This window comes from Citrus clementina, unplaced genomic scaffold, assembly GCF_000493195.1.
Source record: "Citrus clementina cultivar Clemenules unplaced genomic scaffold, Citrus_clementina_v1.0 scaffold_1, whole genome shotgun sequence".
In the NCBI taxonomy this organism is placed as follows: domain Eukaryota; kingdom Viridiplantae; phylum Streptophyta; class Magnoliopsida; order Sapindales; family Rutaceae; genus Citrus; species Citrus x clementina.
Genome location: NW_006263303.1, coordinates 21,158,238 through 21,179,391, shown reverse-complemented (window position 1 = coordinate 21,179,391; position 21,154 = coordinate 21,158,238). Strand labels below are relative to the sequence as shown.

General features: G+C 32.4%; 4 protein-coding genes and 1 non-coding gene across 5 annotated transcripts; 1 reads left to right on the top strand and 4 right to left on the bottom strand.

The window, feature by feature from the left end:
* Positions 1-1,021: 1,021 nt before the first annotated feature.
* On the bottom strand, positions 1,022-2,926 carry LOC112095733. The gene is made up of 2 exons (XM_024177842.1): positions 1,949-2,926; positions 1,022-1,846 (listed from the first exon to the last, which is right to left on the bottom strand). The coding sequence occupies exons 1-2, from the start codon at positions 2,924-2,926 to the stop codon at positions 1,022-1,024; spliced, it is 1,803 nt and encodes a 600-aa protein (XP_024033610.1).
* On the top strand, positions 2,313-2,419 carry LOC112095952. Its single transcript, XR_002904112.1, has one exon. It is a non-coding gene; the product is annotated as a small nucleolar RNA R71 (small nucleolar RNA).
* A 4,548-nt stretch (positions 2,927-7,474) lies between the features above and the next one.
* On the bottom strand, positions 7,475-8,132 carry LOC18054699 (receptor-like protein EIX2). Its single transcript, XM_024177841.1, has one exon. It carries the CDS (start codon positions 7,961-7,963, stop codon positions 7,475-7,477), a length of 489 nt encoding a protein of 162 aa, XP_024033609.1. The 5' UTR covers positions 7,964-8,132.
* On the bottom strand, positions 8,131-8,819 carry LOC112095812 (receptor-like protein EIX2). Its single transcript, XM_024178159.1, has one exon. It carries the CDS (start codon positions 8,780-8,782, stop codon positions 8,138-8,140), a length of 645 nt encoding a protein of 214 aa, XP_024033927.1. The 5' UTR covers positions 8,783-8,819; the 3' UTR covers positions 8,131-8,137.
* An 87-nt stretch (positions 8,820-8,906) lies between these two features.
* Positions 8,907-10,452, bottom strand: LOC112095811 (receptor-like protein EIX1). Its single transcript, XM_024178158.1, has one exon. It carries the CDS (start codon positions 10,439-10,441, stop codon positions 9,098-9,100), a length of 1,344 nt encoding a protein of 447 aa, XP_024033926.1. The 5' UTR covers positions 10,442-10,452; the 3' UTR covers positions 8,907-9,097.
* Between the last annotated feature and the right edge of the window lie 10,702 nt (positions 10,453-21,154).

The window sequence follows — 21,154 nt, the reverse complement described above, 5'->3', positions numbered from 1 at the left end:
ATAAAATCTGATCAATCCATTTGCTGCTGCAAAAGCAAGAAGTGCCTCTGTTGTTTGAGAATCTTCTGTTATATGTCATGCTGTAAGTGATGCTGCAGCAATTTCCTCCTGCTCTTTTTGCCCACATTTTTTTTTTACTTGCTGCAATGTAACATAAAGACATAAAAAAATTAGATGCACACTTAAAATAACAAAAAGACAAATTAAATAATTTAAAAGCTAAATTCAATGCCATAAAAACTTGAAACAACTTCCCTTATTGGGTTGCCTCCCAATTAGCGCTTGATTTTAGGTCTTTCAGCCTGACCTTTCTTGTTTCTTCAACCTGGATCCTTCAAGAACAGATCCTTCCTTAGGTTGTTCACATCATCTCCCATATAGTGCTTCACTCTTGGCCCATTAACCTTGAATTCATGTTGGTCTGGAGTGAGTTCCCTTTGCTGGATTTGCTCGTCCATTCTGAAAGGTCGCTTCTCCCCTGACAATGCTATGTTAGCTGCTCCACGATCTTCATTATCAAGTTCTTCAAATGTTACAACATTGATTTCTTCCTTACTGCAGCAACTGTGTAATCTTTCTACTATAATAAAGTCCACAACATTGATAAAATTACAATCTTCAATCTCATCAGGACTTTTCATGACATCCAGCACATTGAATGTAACTTGCTGGTCATTCACCCTCATGGTTAATTCTCCTTTTTTAACATCAATTAGAGTTTTTCCCGTGGCTAAGAAAGGTCGTCCTAGAATGATTGGCACTTCTTTGTCTGCCTCAAAGTCTAGCACAATAAAATCCACTGGAAAAATAAATTTATCCACCTTCACCAACACATCTTTAATCTCCCCTTCTGGATATGCATGAGATCTGTCAGCAAGTTGTAAAGACACTGTTGTTGGTCTACATTCACCAACTCCCAATTGTTTAAACATTGATAAAGGCATGAGATTGATGCTAGTCCCAAATCACAAAGTGCTTTGCCACTGTATTTAGTGCCTATGGAGCATGGGATTGTGAAGCTTCACGGATCCTTCATCTTCTGTGGTATCTTACTCTGAAGCATTCGGCTGCTCTCTTGTGTTAAAGCAACTGTTTCAAACTCTCTAAGTCTTCTTTTCTTTGTCAAAATATCCTTCAAAAATTTCGCATAGTTTAGCATTTGCTCTAGAACTTCCATAAAATGGATATTGATATGCAGCTGTTTCAGTACTCCTAAGATTTTGTTGAACTGCTTGTCTTGTTGTTGCTTCTGAAATCTTTGAGAGAAGGGTGGTGGGTGTCTAAATTGTTGTGCTGCAGCAGGTTGTGCAGGTTGCTTCTCTTTTGCTCTACTCAGGTCTGTTGCTGTTGGTGTTGTAGCTTCCTCACCACCAGGTGCTGGATTATAACTTTCTGCAGATGCTATAGCAGAACTGTATTGATTTGCATTCTGAAAAGTGGAAGACTGTGACTTCTTCTCTACTTGAGTGTCTTCTTGGCCTTGATTGGACTCAATTCTTCTGTTCGGTATACCAACTGAACTATCAACCTCCTTTCCAGATCTCAAGTCTATCACTTTGCAGTGCTCTTTCCCTTCTCTTCTTGGGTTCTCTGTGTTACTGGGTAAACTACCTTGAGGTCTGTTACTTAATGCTGCAGCAAGCTGTCCAATTTGATTTTCTAAGTTTCTCAACGATACAGTATGACTTTGGACAACTGCTTCATTCCTCACAATATAATCCTTAATCAAACCTTCAAGGGAGCTGAGTTGATCATTGTTTATGCTTATTTGCTCTTGATTTTGTTGATAAAATCCAGGTGGTTGAGCAGGTCTGTTCTGTCCACTAGGTGCTGCAGCAGTCTGGTTCTGATAACTCTATGAAAAGTTTGGCTGTCTTCATCTAGGGTTGTGAGTGTTTGAATATGGATTGTCCTAGTTCTGTCTATTGAAGCTGCCCATATAGTTAACCGAAGCTGGATTACCAGGACAATTGTCAAATAAATGCCCTTCTCCACAATAAACGCAAGACATATCAGATATTTGGTTAACAGTTGCTGGAGCAGTAGTCATAGCCTTTACCATCTTTGTTAATGAAGTTACTTGGGCTGACAATGCTGTCAAGGCATCTACGTTATGAACTCCTGCTGTTCCTCTTGTTGCAGCTTGTCTGGTTGATGGCCACTGATAGTTATTGTTGGCTATCCTCTCCAAAATTTCATAAGCCTCATTGTAAGACTTAAATAACAAGGCCCCATTTGCTGAAGCGTCCACTATCAATCTAGTGCTTTGGTTGAGACCATTATATAAAGTTTCCAACTGTATGCAGCAAGGAATACCATGATGAGGACATCTCCTGAGTAACTCCTTAAATCTCTCCCATGCATCACACAAGCTCTCATCTTCAAGTTGATGGAAAGATGTGATCTCGTTCCTCAACTTTGCATTCTTGGTTGGCGGGAAGTATTTCAACAAAAATTTGTCAGCCAAGTCACTCCATGTAGTGATAGAATCTGGTGGTAGAGAATTCAACCATGCTCTTGCTCGATCTCTCAAAGAAAACGAGAAAAGTCTGAGTCTCAATGCTTCCTGCGATGCTCCAGCAATCTTGAAAGCATCACTCACTTCCAAAAATAGCTTAAGATGTGGATGAAGATCTTTTGATGGCAGTCCATTAAATTGTCCCACTGTTTGTAGCATCTGAAACATCACTGGTTTGAGCTCAAAATTGTTAGCTTGAACATCGGGTCTAACTATTCCCGGATGTATGGCTTGAGGAGTCAACACTGCGTAGTCTCGAATGGCTTTATCTCTATCGTTCGCCATGTGAATAATGTTGTTGTTCCCTGGTTTCCTTTGAACACATTGTCCATTCAGACCTTCATGTACATTGACTGGTTGTATCCCCTCTCTATGGTTCAAGTTTCTCAAATCTTGCAAATCATCCATTGCTACAGCAGCTTGTAATTCCCGATGCTCTCTTCTCAATCTCCTTGCAGTTCTTTCAATTTCTGGATCAAACTAGAAGTCAACAGATTTATATTTGCGCATGCAAGGGTTGCTAGATCACCTATGTCAACAAAATAAACAAATTAAAATAAAATAAAAAATTAGCACCGTTAAAACTAATTTCACAAATCACAATGAACAATCAATCCCCTGCAACGTCGCCAAAAACTTGTTGGTGTATAAATACTAATGCTATTGGTGTCAATGTGCAAGTGTACACAACAAGTAATAAAGTGATGAGTATTCAAGATCGTCTCCACAGGGATTGATGTTATCAGATTTGCTACAGCAATCTTAACAGTGCAGATTTTGTGCTAAAATAAAATAAACAATTAATGAAACTAATGTACTAATTAAAATAAAAACGAAATAAATAAATGCAACAAAGCAAACTATCACGTCAAGCTCAAGGATAAAATTAATGGGAATATATAGTAGTTGAGTGAATAAACTCTCCTAATGGTCTTGACTATTTTCTAATGGTTGGGTCGGTTGCTGCAGTATTTGCTACAGCACTGGGCAGAATCCTTATGTATCCTCAGCCGTCGCATGTTGGATATCTTATATCTATATGTAACCTAACAGTGATCAGTTGTTATGCCAATATAAGATATAACATTACACGCTTAGGTTCTATTTACCCTACAAGGTGAATCCCTATGTCTAGTTCATTACTAATTTTAGATTAAGCATTGCTCTTTTGGAATAAGTTAAACTCAATCCAGGAAACTCAATCTAAAACCAAGTATTGCTCTGATATGTTCCACTAAGATAGGCCCTTTTACGGCTCTCTCCTAACTTGTATCATTAAATGGGTGATCAACCGAAATAATGAATAAAAATAAATACTATCAAAACAAACTGCTACAGCAAACATGTAGCAACACATATATTCAGTCAATAAACCATCAAGATTGTTTTTCACTCAACCACAAATAAATTTAGTTCATGGTTTGCAAAGAAAAATAAAGAACAAAGTTTCAGTCATGAAACACATCCCCATGAATAAATAGAAAACACGAAAACAAGAGAAGGATAAGAATGATTGAGCTCCCAATTGATCTCTGCAATTTTTCCTCTTGTGTAGCCTTCAATCTCTCTCTTGAATCTTGTTTTTCTTTTGTTTCTTTGTGTTTTCTCCTTGAGTGACGGCTCCCTCTATTCCTTATGATGTGTGCTTCTTTTATAACTGAAAATTAGGGTAAACGGAAGCCTAGGGCGCATATAAGTCAGATTAGGAAACTACAGATCGCGATTCTGCAATTATCTCGCACAGAATTTTCTCTGTCGTTGTTCCAGGATTGCTACAGCAACGACTACAGCAATGGTTGCTACAGCAATATCTACAGCAACTGCACTGTTCCAGATTTGTTTAAACTCTTTTGTAGCCATGTTCTTTCCTTATTTTTGCAAGCCTATTGCATAGCATTCCTTCCATGAATTATAAGCTTCTGGAAACCTACAATTATGCACACAATTTAAGCACAAATTACTTTAAATCGAGCAAAACTTATTAAGATTGACTAAAATGATTGTTTATGCAAAATGTAACAAAAATGCAATAGAAACACATAATTTACTCTCTAAGTAGTATTGATTTAAGTCTAAAAGTGCCACGATAACTCTCATTTCATAGAGTTATCAGTTAGCCCAAGTCTCAATAGTGCAAATGCCTTTACCCATCTTGCCATGCTTTCGACGCCACCATAGTTGTGCAGCGCCTCGAAGATAAGTAGGTGTTGTGCCCACTTTCGATGCCTCGTCTCTCGCACCCATGGCATCTAAGTATTGATCTAGCCCGAAGAGGAAATTGTCAACAATAGTGGCATTGCGTATGCCATTGTAGGTGTCGGGCTTTAGCACGTCAATGCATCGCGCATCACTCGTACTTGCCGAAGTTGGACTAGCGAAGAGTGTACGCTTGTGCCATGCCCAGTTCGAGCAGACTTCCTCCACTTCCGCACGGACAGCGCGTACTTCATCTTGAATAAAGCTGCAAAGTTTTAGCAATTCATCATGGAAGGATCGAAACTAACCTCGGAGAGTGTTTGCTTGGTCTTGGATGAGGGCCTTTGTTGCCACTGTGAATTCGGCATATTCTCCCTCAAGACCGTCCACTCTTGCCTTGGGTGCGTCATTCTTCACGATTGTGGCTTGGATCCGGTTGGGCTTCCACACCAACAACGCCCTCTTGCACTGGATTTGGAGGGTTCGCCATTACTCGTGAGCTAACTTGCGTGGGTGCAAACCTTAGCTCTGATACCACTTGTCACGGGTTGAGTGTTTTGCGCAACGAACCCATGTGGCACTTAGACAACTTTTGCCGAATGTTGCTAAGTAAGTCTTGAACTTCTCGACTAGTTAAGCTTAGAGGTTTTCGAAGAGATAGAGAGAAGCGAGCAATGGAGCCGAACAAGAGAAATTGTATTACTCAAAGAGTGCTTACAAGAGAGCTTACAAGAATGCTTGAGTTGCTTACTTTAAGCTTATTGCTCAAATGCCAAATGCCATGCCCTATTTATAGGGGAGGCTTGCCATACTCTACAATTCTAGAGAATTCTACCACTTGCCTAGAATTCTGGATATTTATATGTGCTAGAGTTGTGTAGAAAATTCTAGATATATACAAGCTCAAATGTGCTAGAGTTGCTTAGAAATTTCCGGAATCAGGCTAAGCTAGCACTCTTGGCCTTATCTCTCTAGCCCAAAATTGTGGGCAATTGGGCTAGCGACTTGGGCGGTCTGCAATACTAAGTGTTCAAGATGGGTAAGTCTATACAACCAGCTGGGGATTGGACCCTGAAAATTATTAGAAACTAAGAAAGACTAGATGACTGAGACTAGAAACCCAACCAGGAATTAACGAGTTATCGAATTGGTTGAAGGAAAGGTCGAGGATGGTGAGAGATGAAAATTTTGAGATGGCTAACGGAGGTAAGTGATGGAGTTGGCAATTTGACAATCTCAATTCTACCAACGAAGGGAGTGTGTTTGCTACAAGCAGCCAGTCAGAGGCTTTGCTGAGATTCACATAACACAAATCGAGTTGTTCCAGAAATGAAAGGCCAGAGAGCCACAAAAAATTCTCAACGTATAAATAATTCAAACTAAGGTCAAGACTCTTTAGATTGGAGAGATTTCCAAGCGGGGGAGGTATCATTCCTACAAATTGAGTATCAGAGAGATTGAGATACCTTAGATTCCGCATAGAACCAATAAATCTAGGAATTTGAACCCCTTGGAAATCATTAACGCTCAAGTCCAAATAACTCAAATGATTTAAATCAAGCAAAGAAGGATTTACCTTACCAACCAACATTGACCTTGGATTAGCTTTATACTGAGACCGATGGTAGTAAGTGAAAGGATTTCGAAGATTAAGCTCAATGATATGGCCTGTCACGTTATCACAGACAATGCCGGCCCATGTACAACAGTCTCCACCAATATTCCAAGAAGCAAGCCGATTGGAAGGGTCTTGGAGATCTTGCTTGAATCTTAAGAGTGCCTCTCTCACTTTCAAGGTAACCCATATGATCAGAGCTTCCATTGCAGAAGCTAATGCTAATGACAAGTAATTCAAAGAGAAACAAGGCAAAAACGAGAACAACACTCATCTTTGGTTTAATCAGAATCAATGTCTATTTGAATTTGTGTTACCAACAACCTTGCTATTTATAAGGCCATTTCTCTCTTTCAAATTAATGAACTTAACTTGTGACCTTATAATTCTTCCGCATAATCCAATTCAACATTATCCTACTGTTAATTGGATTAGGATTCACCTCCTTTCCACGCAAACGACTTTTAAGTTGGTGGATAACGATATTCAGATTTGACGACTTTAACCCAATCGATTGTTATAGTAAATGGACAACTACCCATATATCTCATGACATGTTATTGACTAACTTTATTTAATGAAATAAACCAAGACTAAGTTTTATTTATTTATTTGCTTTTAAGGAGGAGGGTGGATTTTTTTTTTTCAATTAGTCTTCACATGAATAGTTGTGAAACTCAATGTTGCATTGAAAATATTCCATAGATAAAATGTGAAAAAAGAGAGAAGTATGGGTCAAGATTGCATAATAGAGAATAGTTGAGCCCACTGCCCTGTTGCAGTGCTGCTTGTTAATCTAAGAAGCTTTTCCATTTATTTTTTCAAGATCTTAACATTTTGATACCAATGTTGTGATTTATGATCTTTTTTAGTATAAAAATCATTGAGCCTATACATGGTGAACTGTCCATAAAATATATTTTTTGAATTTTGATTTATCAGTACTAATTTTGTTGAGTTGGGAAGGTCTCCTATATATGATTTTGAATATGAATATCATCGCTTTATTTCAAAATAATTTCACATTAATTTTCCCTTACAGGCACAAACAAATCAAAGGCCATTCGTTTATTTTAAATAATATTCTATTCCTTTCAGTGAGCACAGTACATGAAGAAGCAGAACAACTCAAAAACAGAGAACATCTAGCCACGTTTTCTTACAACACCAACAACTCTCTCCTCAAGGCGATTTAGGAAACGACAATATTTGTACCTCCATCTTCTATTGAAAATCAAAGGGCCCATAAAACACCAAATTCCTACCACAAAGCCAAGTGCAATGCTTACATAAAACCAATGGTCCAATTCATCTTCGTCTTCATCTCCATTTTCATCTTCTGAATTTGAAACATTCTCAGTACAATTCTTTGGAAGAGGAGCTCCACAGAGATCATTGCCAGCGAAACTAGATGCATCGAAGCTCTGGAGTTGAGTGCTTGAAGGAATTTTCCTAGTCAACTTGTTGTTGGACAAGTTCAAATAATTCAAGGACATCAAATTTGACATGCTCTGTGGAATTTCACCCGAAAGTTGGTTTACAGAAAAATCAACAGACTCCAATGATCTCATAACACCAATACTTTCAGGAATTCTTCCTGTGAAAGTGTTGTGCGAAAAATTTAATGACTGCATTGCTTTAAGATTTCTCACTTCCAAAGGAACTTTTTTCGGTAAGTCATTCCAGGAAACAGCTGTCACCGTTACAAAATTGAGAATCTCATCATATTCAACCACTTCCCCTCTCCTCACAACTGATGCCTTCTCCGTAAGAATCACATCCACGTCCAGAGGAATAGGTAGATGTTGCTAAGCACTGCGTGAAAAAGAGTTCGCTGTCACCATGCCAGTGAGATTATTAATGCAATTTGGTATGGCTCCGGAGAGATTGTTGTCCGCGATGTCTAAGATTTGAAGAATAGCTAGATCACATAATCTTGTGGGTAAAGGGCCATGAAACTTATTGGAACGAAGGTTGAGAACAACCATACTTGAAAATCTTTCTCCAAACCATGCTGGAATATTGCCAACAAACTCGTTTTCACCAACATCAAGTGACTCTAATGCTGTACAATTTTTAAGAGAAACAGGTATTGTCCCAGACAGTCTGTTTTTACCAAGATCCAACCAAACAAGAGAAGCTAAACTACCAAATGAGTTTGGAAGATTACCAGTGAATTTGTTGTTGCTTAGTTTAAGTATCTTCAAATTTTGATAACTCACCCAACAATCAGGTAATTCTCCTTGTAAATAATTATCATTCAGCTTAAGAGCTTCTAATCTCTTTGTCTCGTTGATTTTGTCACACAAGAAATGAGAAATTGACCCGGGGAATGAGTTATATGAAAGGCCAAGGTAAACGAGATTGGATGATATGAGGGGTAATGGACCAGACATATTATTCGAATCCACGGAAAGAAACGAAAGTTGAGTAAACTCGGTTAGATTTGGCATCTCCCCGTGAATTTGGTTTTTTTCGAGATCTAAAATCTTTAATTGGGAAGCAGATTTAAAAAATCTAATGGGAAAAATATCTGAAATTCTTGAGTTGACTAAAACTAGAAACTGTAAATGCTTTTGTGAATTAAGCCATAGAGGAAATTGAGACCCTATATAACAACTATGCAATCCTAATGCAACAAGTTGGAAAGGAGGAATCCAATCATGGTTCACTTCCAACGTCAATTGGTTTCCACCTACTCTGAACCATGACAGTTCTGTCAGATTGGCAAAGTGAAGTTCAGAAAGTGTTCCGTTTAACTTATTATCTTATATCTGTAGTTCTCTCAAGGTTGAGAGTTGACCAAATGACTCTGGAATAGGACCAACAATTGAATTATTAGCAAGATTAAGAGTGACGAGATTTCTAAATTGGCCAAGCTGATCAGTCAAATGACCATATATTGAACTACTCCGCATATCTAAACTCTCTAGTCCATTAGAAACACATCCCGAGAAAATATCTAAAATCTCAGAAATTTCTTGGCTCACATGGACACCCCGAAGATTGATTGACTTTAAATTACAAAGACTTGCCATGGATCTTGGAATTCTCCCTGCAAGATCAGTATTTAATGAGAGATCGAGCCGACTGATGGAAGTCAAGTTTCCAAGAGCCTCTGAGTCAATTGTACCTTGCAATTTATTGTTGCGAAGACTAAGGTACTCAAGATGGATGAATCTATACAACCAGTTGGGAATTGAAGAGTTGAAGTAGTTGGAATCTAAACCTAGATGTTTAAGGGAAGTTAGGTTTTGAAGTCTCCCAGGAATTGGACCTTGAAAATTATTAAAACCTAGGTCAAGAAAGAGCAAATGACTTAGACCAAAAACCCAACTAGGAATGAACGAGTTATCAAATTGGTTGTGGGAAAGGTCAAGTACTGTGAGAGACGAAAAATTTGCGGTGGCTAATGGAGAGAATTGGAGTTGGCAATTTGACAATCTTAATTCTACCAAAGAAGGGAGTTTGTTTGCTACCATCAGCCAATCAAAGGCTTTGCTAAGATTCACAGAACGCAAATCGAGGTGTTCCAGGACAGAAAGACCAGAGAGCCACAAAATATTGTCAACGTACAATAAATAATTTGAACTAAGGTCAAGAAACTGCAGATTGGAGAGATTTCCAAGTTGTTGAGGTATCATTCCGCCGATTCGAGTTCCAGAAAAATTGAGATACCGTAGATTTCCCATGGAGCCAACAAATCTAGGAATTTGATCACCTTGGAAATCATTGAAGCTCAAGTCCAGGTAACTCAAATGCTTTAAATCAAGCAAAGAAGGATTTATCTTACCAACAAGCGCTGTCCCCCGAATAGCGTCATATTCAGACTCCTTGGAATAATTGAAAGGATTTCGAAGGTCGAGGTGAAGCACATGGCCGGTCATGTTGTCACAGACAACACCAGTCCATGCACAACAATCTCCGCTGCCAGTCCAAGAAGCAAGCCTGTTAGAAGGGTCTTTAAGATCTCGCTTGAGCCTTAAAAGTGCTCCTCTCTCACTTTCAAGGCAACCCCCGTGATAAGAACTTCCGTTGCAGAAGCTAATGCTAATGGTTGCTATGGCAAGTATTTCAAAGAGAAATAAGGCAAAAACAAGGACACCGCTCATGTTCGGTTTCATTGCTATATGCAGTAATAAAGAAAATGTGAAAGAATGTTATCAATGGCATTGCTATTTATAATGAATTGCAATTTTTATGAACAATGCCAATACACTCTTGCAGATAACGTTAACTTTATTTACATCTATTTGATCGTGGGCCACGTAAATATCTTTCGCACAACCAATTTCAATAATACCCTACTTTCTACGGAAACGATTTTAAGTTAATTTAATAATGGTGGGGCTATTTGAATTTTGAGCCCACCAATTTCCTTTAAAAAATTGGCTCAGAGGTTATTGTAAAAACAATAATAAAATAACAAAATAGATGGCCAATAATGGTCTGGGGGGAAAAATGACAATCTTTACATGATTAGTGGCTCCATATTTTTACAATGTAAAATTATTGATGTGTGTGAAATGGTACCATATAGGGACATTGACGAAATTTTGTTGACAAGGCTGGTGTGCTCTATCAATCAATCTCAATATAGCAATATCTCTCTATAGTTATAATATTAGGACCAAATTAGTTAATTGCAATGAAGAGATTATAACTTAATAGATGAGTAGTTACGAAAATTATTGTTTTAACTTATTTATCCTTAGTGCAAGAATATAGAGTTAAAGTATATAATACATTAATAATTTATTAATGGAGCATATCAAATCCCAATATATCAAAAAATTAGTTCAATGTATCTATGCACTATTATTAGGAATATTAAAGTCATCTTAAAAGTCTCTAATTATTTGCATTCTCTTCATTAATTATCTCTCATTGTGTAGTTGTACTATCTGGAAGTAAGTTCCTTCAATATAACATAACATATATTTTTACGCTACACTAATAATTATTACTATGTGGAGGCAAGTTTGTAAAATGAGATCTAAAAATTCTTAAAATTGGATTAAAAAACTATAATTTATTATAATATGGAGTTTATTCTTATTTATAACTGGCCTAAACTGAAATTAAATTTTTTTATTATTAACTAAAAATTAATTCTATATTGAGTATTACTATCGGGAAATTTTGCCATACTTATATCTTATTCAGCAATTCAACATGCATTTGAATTTGAAATTCATAATTTGGAAAGAAGTAACCAGAATCGTAGTTTCCTGCATAATGGAATGGGAAAAGGTCACCCACAACCCTAAGGTTTTGTTAAGTGGTCACATAAACCCCCTTTCATTTCATAAATGGTCAGATAGACACCTTAATTTCATAAATGATTATTATACCCTTTGATTATAACAACCCGAATTAATATAAATACAATAATAAGATAAAAATAAAAAATATATATCATATGATATAAATAAAAAATTACAATAAGTGTATTTAATAAAATTGCCTATATAATGAATTATCTTAAATATTAAGTTGTTATTAGACTATCCTGATGGAATTTATTAATACTAAAATATATTAATCCAAAAATTGATTTTAATATATTATACTGATAGACAATTAAAAAAGACATAGTCAATCGAATAATATACAATTTATAAATAACTATGAATATTAGGTATAGTTATTTTAACATTATTAATATGTCAAATAGATTTTATTATTATTAAAAGAATATGACAGATTAATGATGTTAAAATAACTTTTCTAATATTCCAAATAATTTATACATTTGATCTTAATTTATACATTATATTTTTTTTGCATTTTAATTTTTATTTATTATAAAAGTTTATTTAAAATGAATATTGAATTGTTGTAATAAAAGTTTATTTAAAGTGAATATTGAATAGTTGTAATCAAGGGTATAACGGTTAAAAAAAGACTTGATTTTAATATATTATACTGATAGACAATTAAAAAAGACATTAGTAAATAGAATAATATACAATTTATAAATTACTATGAATATTAGGTATAGTTATTTTAACATTATTAATATGTCAAATAGATTTTATTATTATTAAAAGAATATGACAGATTAATGATGTTAAAATAACTTTTCTAATATTCCAAATAATTTATACATTTGATCTTAATTTATACATTATATTTTTTTTGCATTTTAATTTTTATTTATTATAAAAGTTTATTTAAAGTGAATATTGAATAGTTGTAATCAAGGGTATAACGGTTAAAAAAAGACTTGATTTTAATATATTATACTGATAGACAATTAAAAAAGACATTAGTAAATAGAATAATATACAATTTATAAATTACTATGAATATTAGGTATAGTTATTTTAACATTATTAATATGTCAAATAGATTTTATTATTATTAAAAGAATATGACAGATTAATGATGTTAAAATAACTTTTCTAATATTCCAAATAATTTACACATTTTATCTTAATTTATACATTACATTTTTTTTGCATTTTAATTTATATTTATTATAAAAGTTTATTTAAAATGAATATTGAATTGTTGTAATAAAAGTTTATTTAAAGTGAATATTGAATAGTTGTAATCAAGGGTATAATGGTTAAAAAAAGACTTGTCTAACTATTTATAAAATTAAGAATTGTAACAATTTAAAAAATTAAGGGGGTCTTTACGATTATGTAAGCAAACTTTAACCTTTTCCTCTAATCCCACAAAGTGACGCGTAATAAGAGTGTCGTGTAATAACTCCGTAGAGGAGTGGTAAATCAAACTCGAATGGACCTCGTGTTTGGTTGTGGGATTGACCAGCTTTATGATTTTTATTAGTTTAGCCTTTTGCCAAAAATTAGAAATTGAAAAAATTGAAAGTGAAAGCCAACACATGCGTGCACGCAATTGAATTGATTTTGACATTTTGTCAATTTGAACTATCTGTTCGATTGGCAGGGCCAAATTGGATGTAATATTTTCAAAGAAATGGACTCAAGAAGAGTCAAGCCACAACATAAGTCTGCCAGCGATTACTCTTTCATTATCAATCAATCATATACTGTATGATTTAGTTATAGGTTAGGCTACGTTTAGTAAGCATGATTAAATTGAATTAACACTTAAAATTCAATTAGATTAAATTGAATTAGATTACATTGTATTTTTTATATGTAGTACAATCTTATATTTAGTATAATATTTAATTACACTATGTTAAATTAAATTTAAGTGAAATTAAATGGTTTTTAACAAGAACAACTAAAATTATGAAAATTATATGCTTTTATATATGATGCATATTATTGCCTATTAAATAAAATATAACTAAAATAGTTCAATATAAAATTAATTATTAATCAAATATTTTAAAAATATTTGTATAATAATCAAATGATAAATGGCATGTTTCTAAAAAGTAATTTTGTTAATGCATTACTTTTAACATTAAATAAATAAATGATAAAAGATGACATGGGTAGAATAAAAAATACATACTTAATTTTTAAGAAATCATGAATAAAAATAAATAAATAATTAAATAGATAACAACTCATTAATAAACAAACAGATTGTCATAAAGGGACAAACATTGCTTACTCTAATTCTCCTTAAACCCATGTGAAAATTATGATAACTAATCCTATGATTGTAAAAGTAAATTTGAATTTAATCCTCTTAATCAAATTTAAGCGAGCCCGTCGAACATGGAATAAATATTTTGTCTAAAAAATTAATCTAATCCTACACTTACTCTAGCTCCCAAACATAAAAAGACTGGTAGACAGACATTTGTGCATTTGTAATAAGACTGAACTTAATTAAAAACATTGTGATCTTGATGTGTCATAGTGCGTGTAGTCACGTATCTAATGATGTGTCATTGTGATGTGGACCTTACAACTGATGTTCGTTAAAAATTTTAATTAATATAAAAATGTTGATGAGGATAGAATTACAAAATATCAAAATATTAGATAAAGGGTCATTTTCGTAAATTTGTGAGGAACTTCCATAACGTTGGCGTAATAGTCATATGCGGTGGAAATAGACGTCGTTTATTATTTATTTATTTTTTGCATCGGAGATGGGCCGTATAGCCGTCACAAATCCTGGTGTGCGTAAAAAAATAAAATGATGATATACAGTCAGAAAGGTTTTAAAACGCAAAAAATTGTTTCAGCTGCCTATACATCACAAGAATTGTTAGATGTAGAAATGCGGTCAACTAGAGAACTAGTTTAGCTAAGGTTATATAATAAGAAAAACACGGAGAATTAACATGGTTCGGTTATTGGCCTACACCGACGGATAGAAAAAATAAATCTTTTATTAATATCGCATTAACCATATGTTATGATAACATATTATTTTATTTATTTTCTTTGAAATATTTATTATTTATTTAACATTTTTAATTTCTATGAGCACAAATGTAGAAATACTGATTTTCATATTTTTACGTTAAAAGAAAGAATAAATTATTACTTATTTTTGGTGATTCAAACAAAAAAAATATGATTTAGATTCAACACTATTTAAAATAGTGACTAATTCAAGTTTATTTAAATTTCAAACAAAAAAATAAATGCTACATTAGTCACTTCCATAACTAGGAGATAACAAGGAAGTCCACAGTATATTAACAATTTCAAATGAATGCCGAACCGCTCGGGTAAGTTGAGACTATCAAGTGCAATTCATTAATTTTTATTTATGATTTTATTCTCAAATAAAGTGTTTAAAATTTTAATTACTACTTAAGTGAAATTTCATGTTAGTTTTTAAGTGTTTAAAATTAATTACTAACTAAGGGAAACTTCATGTTAATTTTAAAAATTTTATATGCACATAAACATTAATATTCTTATACATTTTAAACCTTTTATCAAATTTGAAATATTCCTTATACATTTTAAATTAACCTAAATTAAAGGGTTTTCTATATATATTTTTATTTTAAAATTATTTTTCTGAGGTACATACCTGAGGTGGCATGTTATATTATTACCATCCGTTATCTCATATTATTTATTTATTATATTTCTTGTACGGATGTGAGAGTGTGACACATGCAGCAAAGATATAATATCATTACAACGACATAGGTGGAAATAGAATTTGGCGTCTTATTCAACAATTCAGCATCCGTTTGAAAATTTTAATTTGGAAAGAAGCAACGAGAATCTCAGTTTTCTCACTAATCCAATTTGCGTGTTGCCCCACCGGGTGACCTCCATGCGAAGGCATTCGTTTGGGGGGTGACCCGTTTTTGAACTTTGATTAGTTAGCCGTGAGAACCTTATGGTTTTACGCAATAATCTCTTTCATTCTTATTATTTAAATAATAACCTATTGTATTATTTTTTAAATAATTGTCTAAAATATATTTTTTTAATTTATCATTAGTTTACTGTATAATTCACTGAAAATAAAAAAAATTTCAATAAAAAGATACAATCCATTTTAAAATCAAATTCTCAAACACAATTATATAACATCTGCTAGGTATGCCATATTACATACTCGATAAAATACATAAAATACCACATGTGTGAAATAACTCCATCACTTAAAGGGAAAATTTGATTTTGCAGAATTAAGTATAGAATATCTTGATAGAAAAGAGGGGATAACAAGTTGTCACACCTGTAAAAAGCAAGAAACAACATGCTAAGGACTCCTCAGCTGCCACACCAAAAAACTACCAAAACAACCTTTTTAAAGGTATCTGCAGCATGCATAACGTGTACAAGGGAACAAACCTCCCAATAATGCCTTTCTTGCTTCCCAAGCATGCTTTTAATAGCCTAATCGTGATAAAGGTAAAAAGACGAAAAAAAATCTTGGAAAAGGACAACAAAATCACCACTAGAAATGCACCAAGCGACAGAGCAATCAGGGTACTCCATATACAAAGATACCAAGGTTCTACATTTCTCATCCCTAACAAAACACAAACTCCACTAAAAAGGTTGAGGTTTCCTTCAAACTCCACCCACCCTTTTAGAGAGCTTGCAACCTCTTAATACCATTAATAGTCCCAAAACCTGACTGGAGCGACAGAGTGTGGTTGCCAGCTACTGGCGGCTCCACCTCTAACCTCATTTTTATTGTGTTGTAGGTTTAAGGCATTCTTTTAAGCTCTCTCACTCCAGATTTGATCTCTCGCCATACCAATCCTTTGTAACTCTCTGTTCAACTTCAAAAAATCCTAAAACAGATCATGCACACCCCGATTCATTAAGACACCCTGCACTTTAAAAATAAATTCATTGTTCTTTGTTAGGTTTTGCCATCTTTCTTGCATCCCAAAATCTAAATAAAACAATTATTATTATTATTATTCATTAAAAAATTAAGTTGACTTAATTAAAAAAATGAGTGATGATATAGCCACAAACTCTTGTACAAATTTATCTTGTACAAACTGATTTGGCATTAATTCATTGGTTGAATGAAAATGCAAAATAAGAAAAAAAATATCATGTGGGCCAAGAGATATTTAATTCAACCAATTTTATTATGCCACATCAGTTTGTACAAAATAAATTTGTACAAGAGTTTGTGGCTATATTATTACTCTAAAAAAATTTAGTCAACACAACAAACACATATGTATTGCATATTCTTTAGTGCTATTTTTGTTTCATTAAGTTATCTTTAAATTTTAAATTTATACAGAAAGTCAAATGCTATGTAATTGTGCTGGATATTTTTATTTTAAAATGATTTGCATCTATTTAATAAAAAATCCTATTTTGCCCTCAATGATTTATACAATAAACTAACTGTAAATTCACAAAAGGGTAGTTTGGGTTATCATTTAAAAGTATGGATAAAATGAGTTATTGTTTAAAAGCAACGGTGAAATGACTATTGCATCAAACACCAGATGTAAAAAAGGATTTTTTTTTTCCTTTTAGCCTTTGGCCAAAGATTAGAAATTGAAATTGAAATTTATTTTGTTATTAAAAATAGTTTTAAGAAAAATTATTAACCGTTCAGTCTAGTGTATTCTATTAATTTGTTTGATTTTACACTCAATATATGAAATTTTTATCAACCATCCATAAAAAAGATAAAATTTTCATTACCAAATAATAAAATAAAAGTAAATAAAAATTATAGTAGTGGTCATTTTGTAAAGGTAGTTCTATATTTTTAATTAATGGTTGATACACATTATAAATAATTGGCATAAAATCGAACAAATTTAAATTAATGTAGCATTTTTATAATAAGTTAGTTTTTGGGTTGAATGAACTTAAATGTTTCCTATCTTCAAAGAAATGTGTGGAAATGGACCTAAGGCATAACATAATCTGCCAACGACAACTCTTTCAATATCAATCATTTTCTGCATTGAATCAATGCTAGTCTTCAGAAAGACTAGTACATAGACAGTTGCACATTATTTGTGGAATAATTATTTGAAAATATAATATAATACCAAGATAAAATTTTCCTTACAAAATAATAAAATAAAAGTAAATAAATATTATAATGGTGGTCATTTTGTCAAGGTTGTTCTATCTTTTTAATGAATGGTTGATACACATTACAAATAATTGGCATAAAATCGAACAAATTTAAATTACTGTAGCATTTTTATAATAAGTTAGTTTTTGGGTTGAATGAACTTAAATGTTTCCTATCTTCAAAGAAATGTGTGGAAATGGACCTAAGGCATAACATAATCTGCCAACGACAACTCTTTCAATATCAATCATTTTCTGCATTGAATCAATGCTAGTCTTCAGAAAGACTAGTACATAGACAGTTGTACATTATTTGTATAATAAAAACATTTAAGATTTAACTTATTTGAAAATATCTAATAATACCAAGATAAAATTTTCCTTACAAAATAATAAAATAAAAATTATAGTGGTGGTCATTTTGTAAAGGTAGTTCTATCTTTTTAATGAATGGTTGATGCACATTATAAATAATTGGCATAAAATCGAACAAATTTAAATTACTGTAGCATTTTTGTAATAAGTTAGTTTTTGGGTTGAATGAACTTAAATGTTTCCTATCTTCAAAGAAATGTGTGGAAATGGACCTAAGGCATAACATAATCTGCCAACGACAACTCTTTCAATATCAATCATTTTCTGCATTGAATCAATGCTAGCCTTCAGAAAGACTAGTACATAGACAGTTGCACATTATTTGTGGAATAAAAACATTTAAGATTGAACTTATTTGAAAATATCTAATAATACCAAGACAAAATTTTCCTTATAAAATAATAAAATAAAAGTAAATAAAAATTAGAGTGGTGGTCATTTTGTAAAGGTAGTTCTATCTTTTTAATGAATGGTTGATACACATTATAAATAATTGGCATAAAATCGGAAAAATTTAAATTACTGTAGCATTTTTATAATAAGGTAGTTTTTGGGTTGAATGAACTTAAATGTTTCCTATTTTCAAAGAAATGTGGAAATGGACCTAAGGCATAACAGAGTCTCCCAACGACAACTCTTTCAATATCAATCATTTTCTGCATTGATTCAATGCTAGTCTTCAGAAAGACTAGTACATAGGCAGTTGCACATTATTTGTAGAATAAAAACATTTAAGATTGAACTTATTTGAAAATATCTAATAATACCAAGATAAAATTTTCCTTACAAAATAATGAAATAAAAGTAAATAAAAATTATAGTGGTGGTCATTTTGTAAAGGTAGTTCTATCTTTTTAATGAATGGTTGATACATATTATAAATAATTGGCATAAAATCGAAAGAATTTAAATTAGTGTAGCATTTTTATAATAAGGTAGTTTTTGGGTGGAATGAACTTAAATGTTTCCTATTGTCAAGGAAATGTGGAAGTGGACCTAAGGCATAACAGAGTCTCCCAACGACAACTCTTTCAATATCAATCATTTTCTGCATTGATTCATTGCTAGTCTTCAGAAAGACTAGTACATAGACAGTTGCACATTATTTGTAGAATAAAAACATTTAAGATTGAACTTATTTGAAAATATCAGATAATACCAAGGTAAAATTTTCCTTACAAAATAATAAAATAAAAGTAAATAAAAATTTTAGTGGTGGTCATTTTGTAAAGGTAGTTCAATATTTTTAATGAATGATTGATACACATTATAAATAATTGGCATAAAATCGAACAAATTTAAATTACTGTAGCATTTTTATAATAAGGTAGTTTTTGGGTTGAATGAACTTAAATGTTTCCTATTTTAAAAGAAATGTGGAAATGGACCTAAGGCATAACAGAGTCTCCCAACGACAACTCTTTCAATAGCAATCATTTTCTGCATTGATTCAATGCTAGTCTTCAGAAAGACTAGTACATAGGCAGTTGTACATTATTTGTATAATAAAAACATTTAAGATTTAACTTATTTGAAAATATCTAATAATACCAAGATAAAATTTTCCTTACAAAATAATAAAATAAAAGTAAATAAAAAGTATAGTGGTGGTCATTTTGTAAAGGTTGTTCTATCTTTTTAATGAATGGTTGATACACATTATAAATAATTGGCATAAAATCGGAAAAATTTAAATTACTGTAGCATTTTTATAATAAGGTAGTTTTTGGGTTGAATGAACTTAAATGTTTCCTATTTTGAAGGAAATGTGGAAATGGACCTAAGGCATAATAGAGTCTCCCAATGACAACTCTTTCAATATCAATCATTTTCTGCATTTATTCAATGCTAGTTTTCAGAAAGACTAGTACATAGACAGTTGCACATTATTTGTAGAATAAAAACATTTAAGATTGAACTTACTTTAAAATATCAAGTAATACCAAGAATGTTGATAGTGATGGAAGTATGAAAAATCGAAAGATCAGATAAAGAGTCATTTTTCGTAATTTTGTGGGTTATATTATTTCCATTTAAGCTAAAAGAGAGAAATTTTGGAGTTTATTGATGTCATAACATTTGTACCGTCTGTATGCATAAATAATAATTTCATTTATACGCTGTAAAGAATAATGACGTTCATGTGTGTGAATTGGTATAATATAAGGACATTGATGAAATTTTGTTGGCAAAATAGCAGGCGATCTCAATACTTGGCTTATTCAGCAATTCAACATGTGTTCGAAATTTTTAATTGGAAAGAAGTAACCAGAATCTGAGTTTTCTAAGTAATCCAGTTTGCACATAATAAATAACAATGGAGAAGTGACCACAGAGTGACCTCCTACTCAAGGAAGTTGAATTTAAGTCAATTAAAGAGGACGTGAAATAACTCCATGTAGAGGTAATTGTTTGCGGAATTGACCCCCTTTTTTTACTTTTATTAGTTTAGCATTTGCCAAAAATTAGAAATTGAAAAATTCAAAGTGAAAGCCAACACCTGCGTGGATGCAATTGAATTGATTTAGACATTTAGTCAATTCAATTTGAACTAACTATTCGACGGGGCAAAATTAAATGTAATATTTTCAAGGAAAATTATCAGTTACTCGAAATTTATTTCAATAATAAAAATATTAGAAAAATGTGAATTTACTTGATTTTGCATTTAAAATATGTGATTTGTATCAATCATCCACTATAAAGACAAAATTAATTTTATGAAAATAAACTCAAATTGTAGTGGTGGTTGTTTCATAAGGATAATTTTGTCCTTTTAGTGAATGGTTGATACATGCAGATTGTAAATAATAGATGCAAAATCGATTAAATTTACATTTTTGTAGCATTTTTTAATATAAAGTAATTTTTTAGTAGATGACTGATAAGTTTTTTATTTTCAAATGAATGGACTCAAGGCGTGACATAGGTTTGCCAACGAAGACTCTTTCATTATCTAACATACTCTGCATTTTGATTCGATTCTAGTCTTTAGAAAGACTAGTA

What these genes read in the sequence shown, in the direction of transcription:
- LOC112095733 (XM_024177842.1), bottom strand. Translation starts at nt 2,926, where the DNA reads ATGGATGATTTGCAAGATTTGAGAAACTTGAACCATAGAGAGGGGATA. An exon ending in GTCCTGGTAATCCAGCTTCG is followed by an intron (nt 1,847 to 1,948) that starts GTTAACTATATG and finishes TAGAGTTATCAG; the next exon opens with AACCAGACTGCTGCAGCACC.
- LOC112095811 (XM_024178158.1), bottom strand. Translation starts at nt 10,441, where the DNA reads ATGAGCGGTGTCCTTGTTTTTGCCTTATTTCTCTTTGAAATACTTGCC.
- LOC18054699 (XM_024177841.1), bottom strand. Translation starts at nt 7,963, where the DNA reads ATGCAGTCATTAAATTTTTCGCACAACACTTTCACAGGAAGAATTCCT.
- LOC112095812 (XM_024178159.1), bottom strand. Translation starts at nt 8,782, where the DNA reads ATGCCAAATCTAACCGAGTTTACTCAACTTTCGTTTCTTTCCGTGGAT.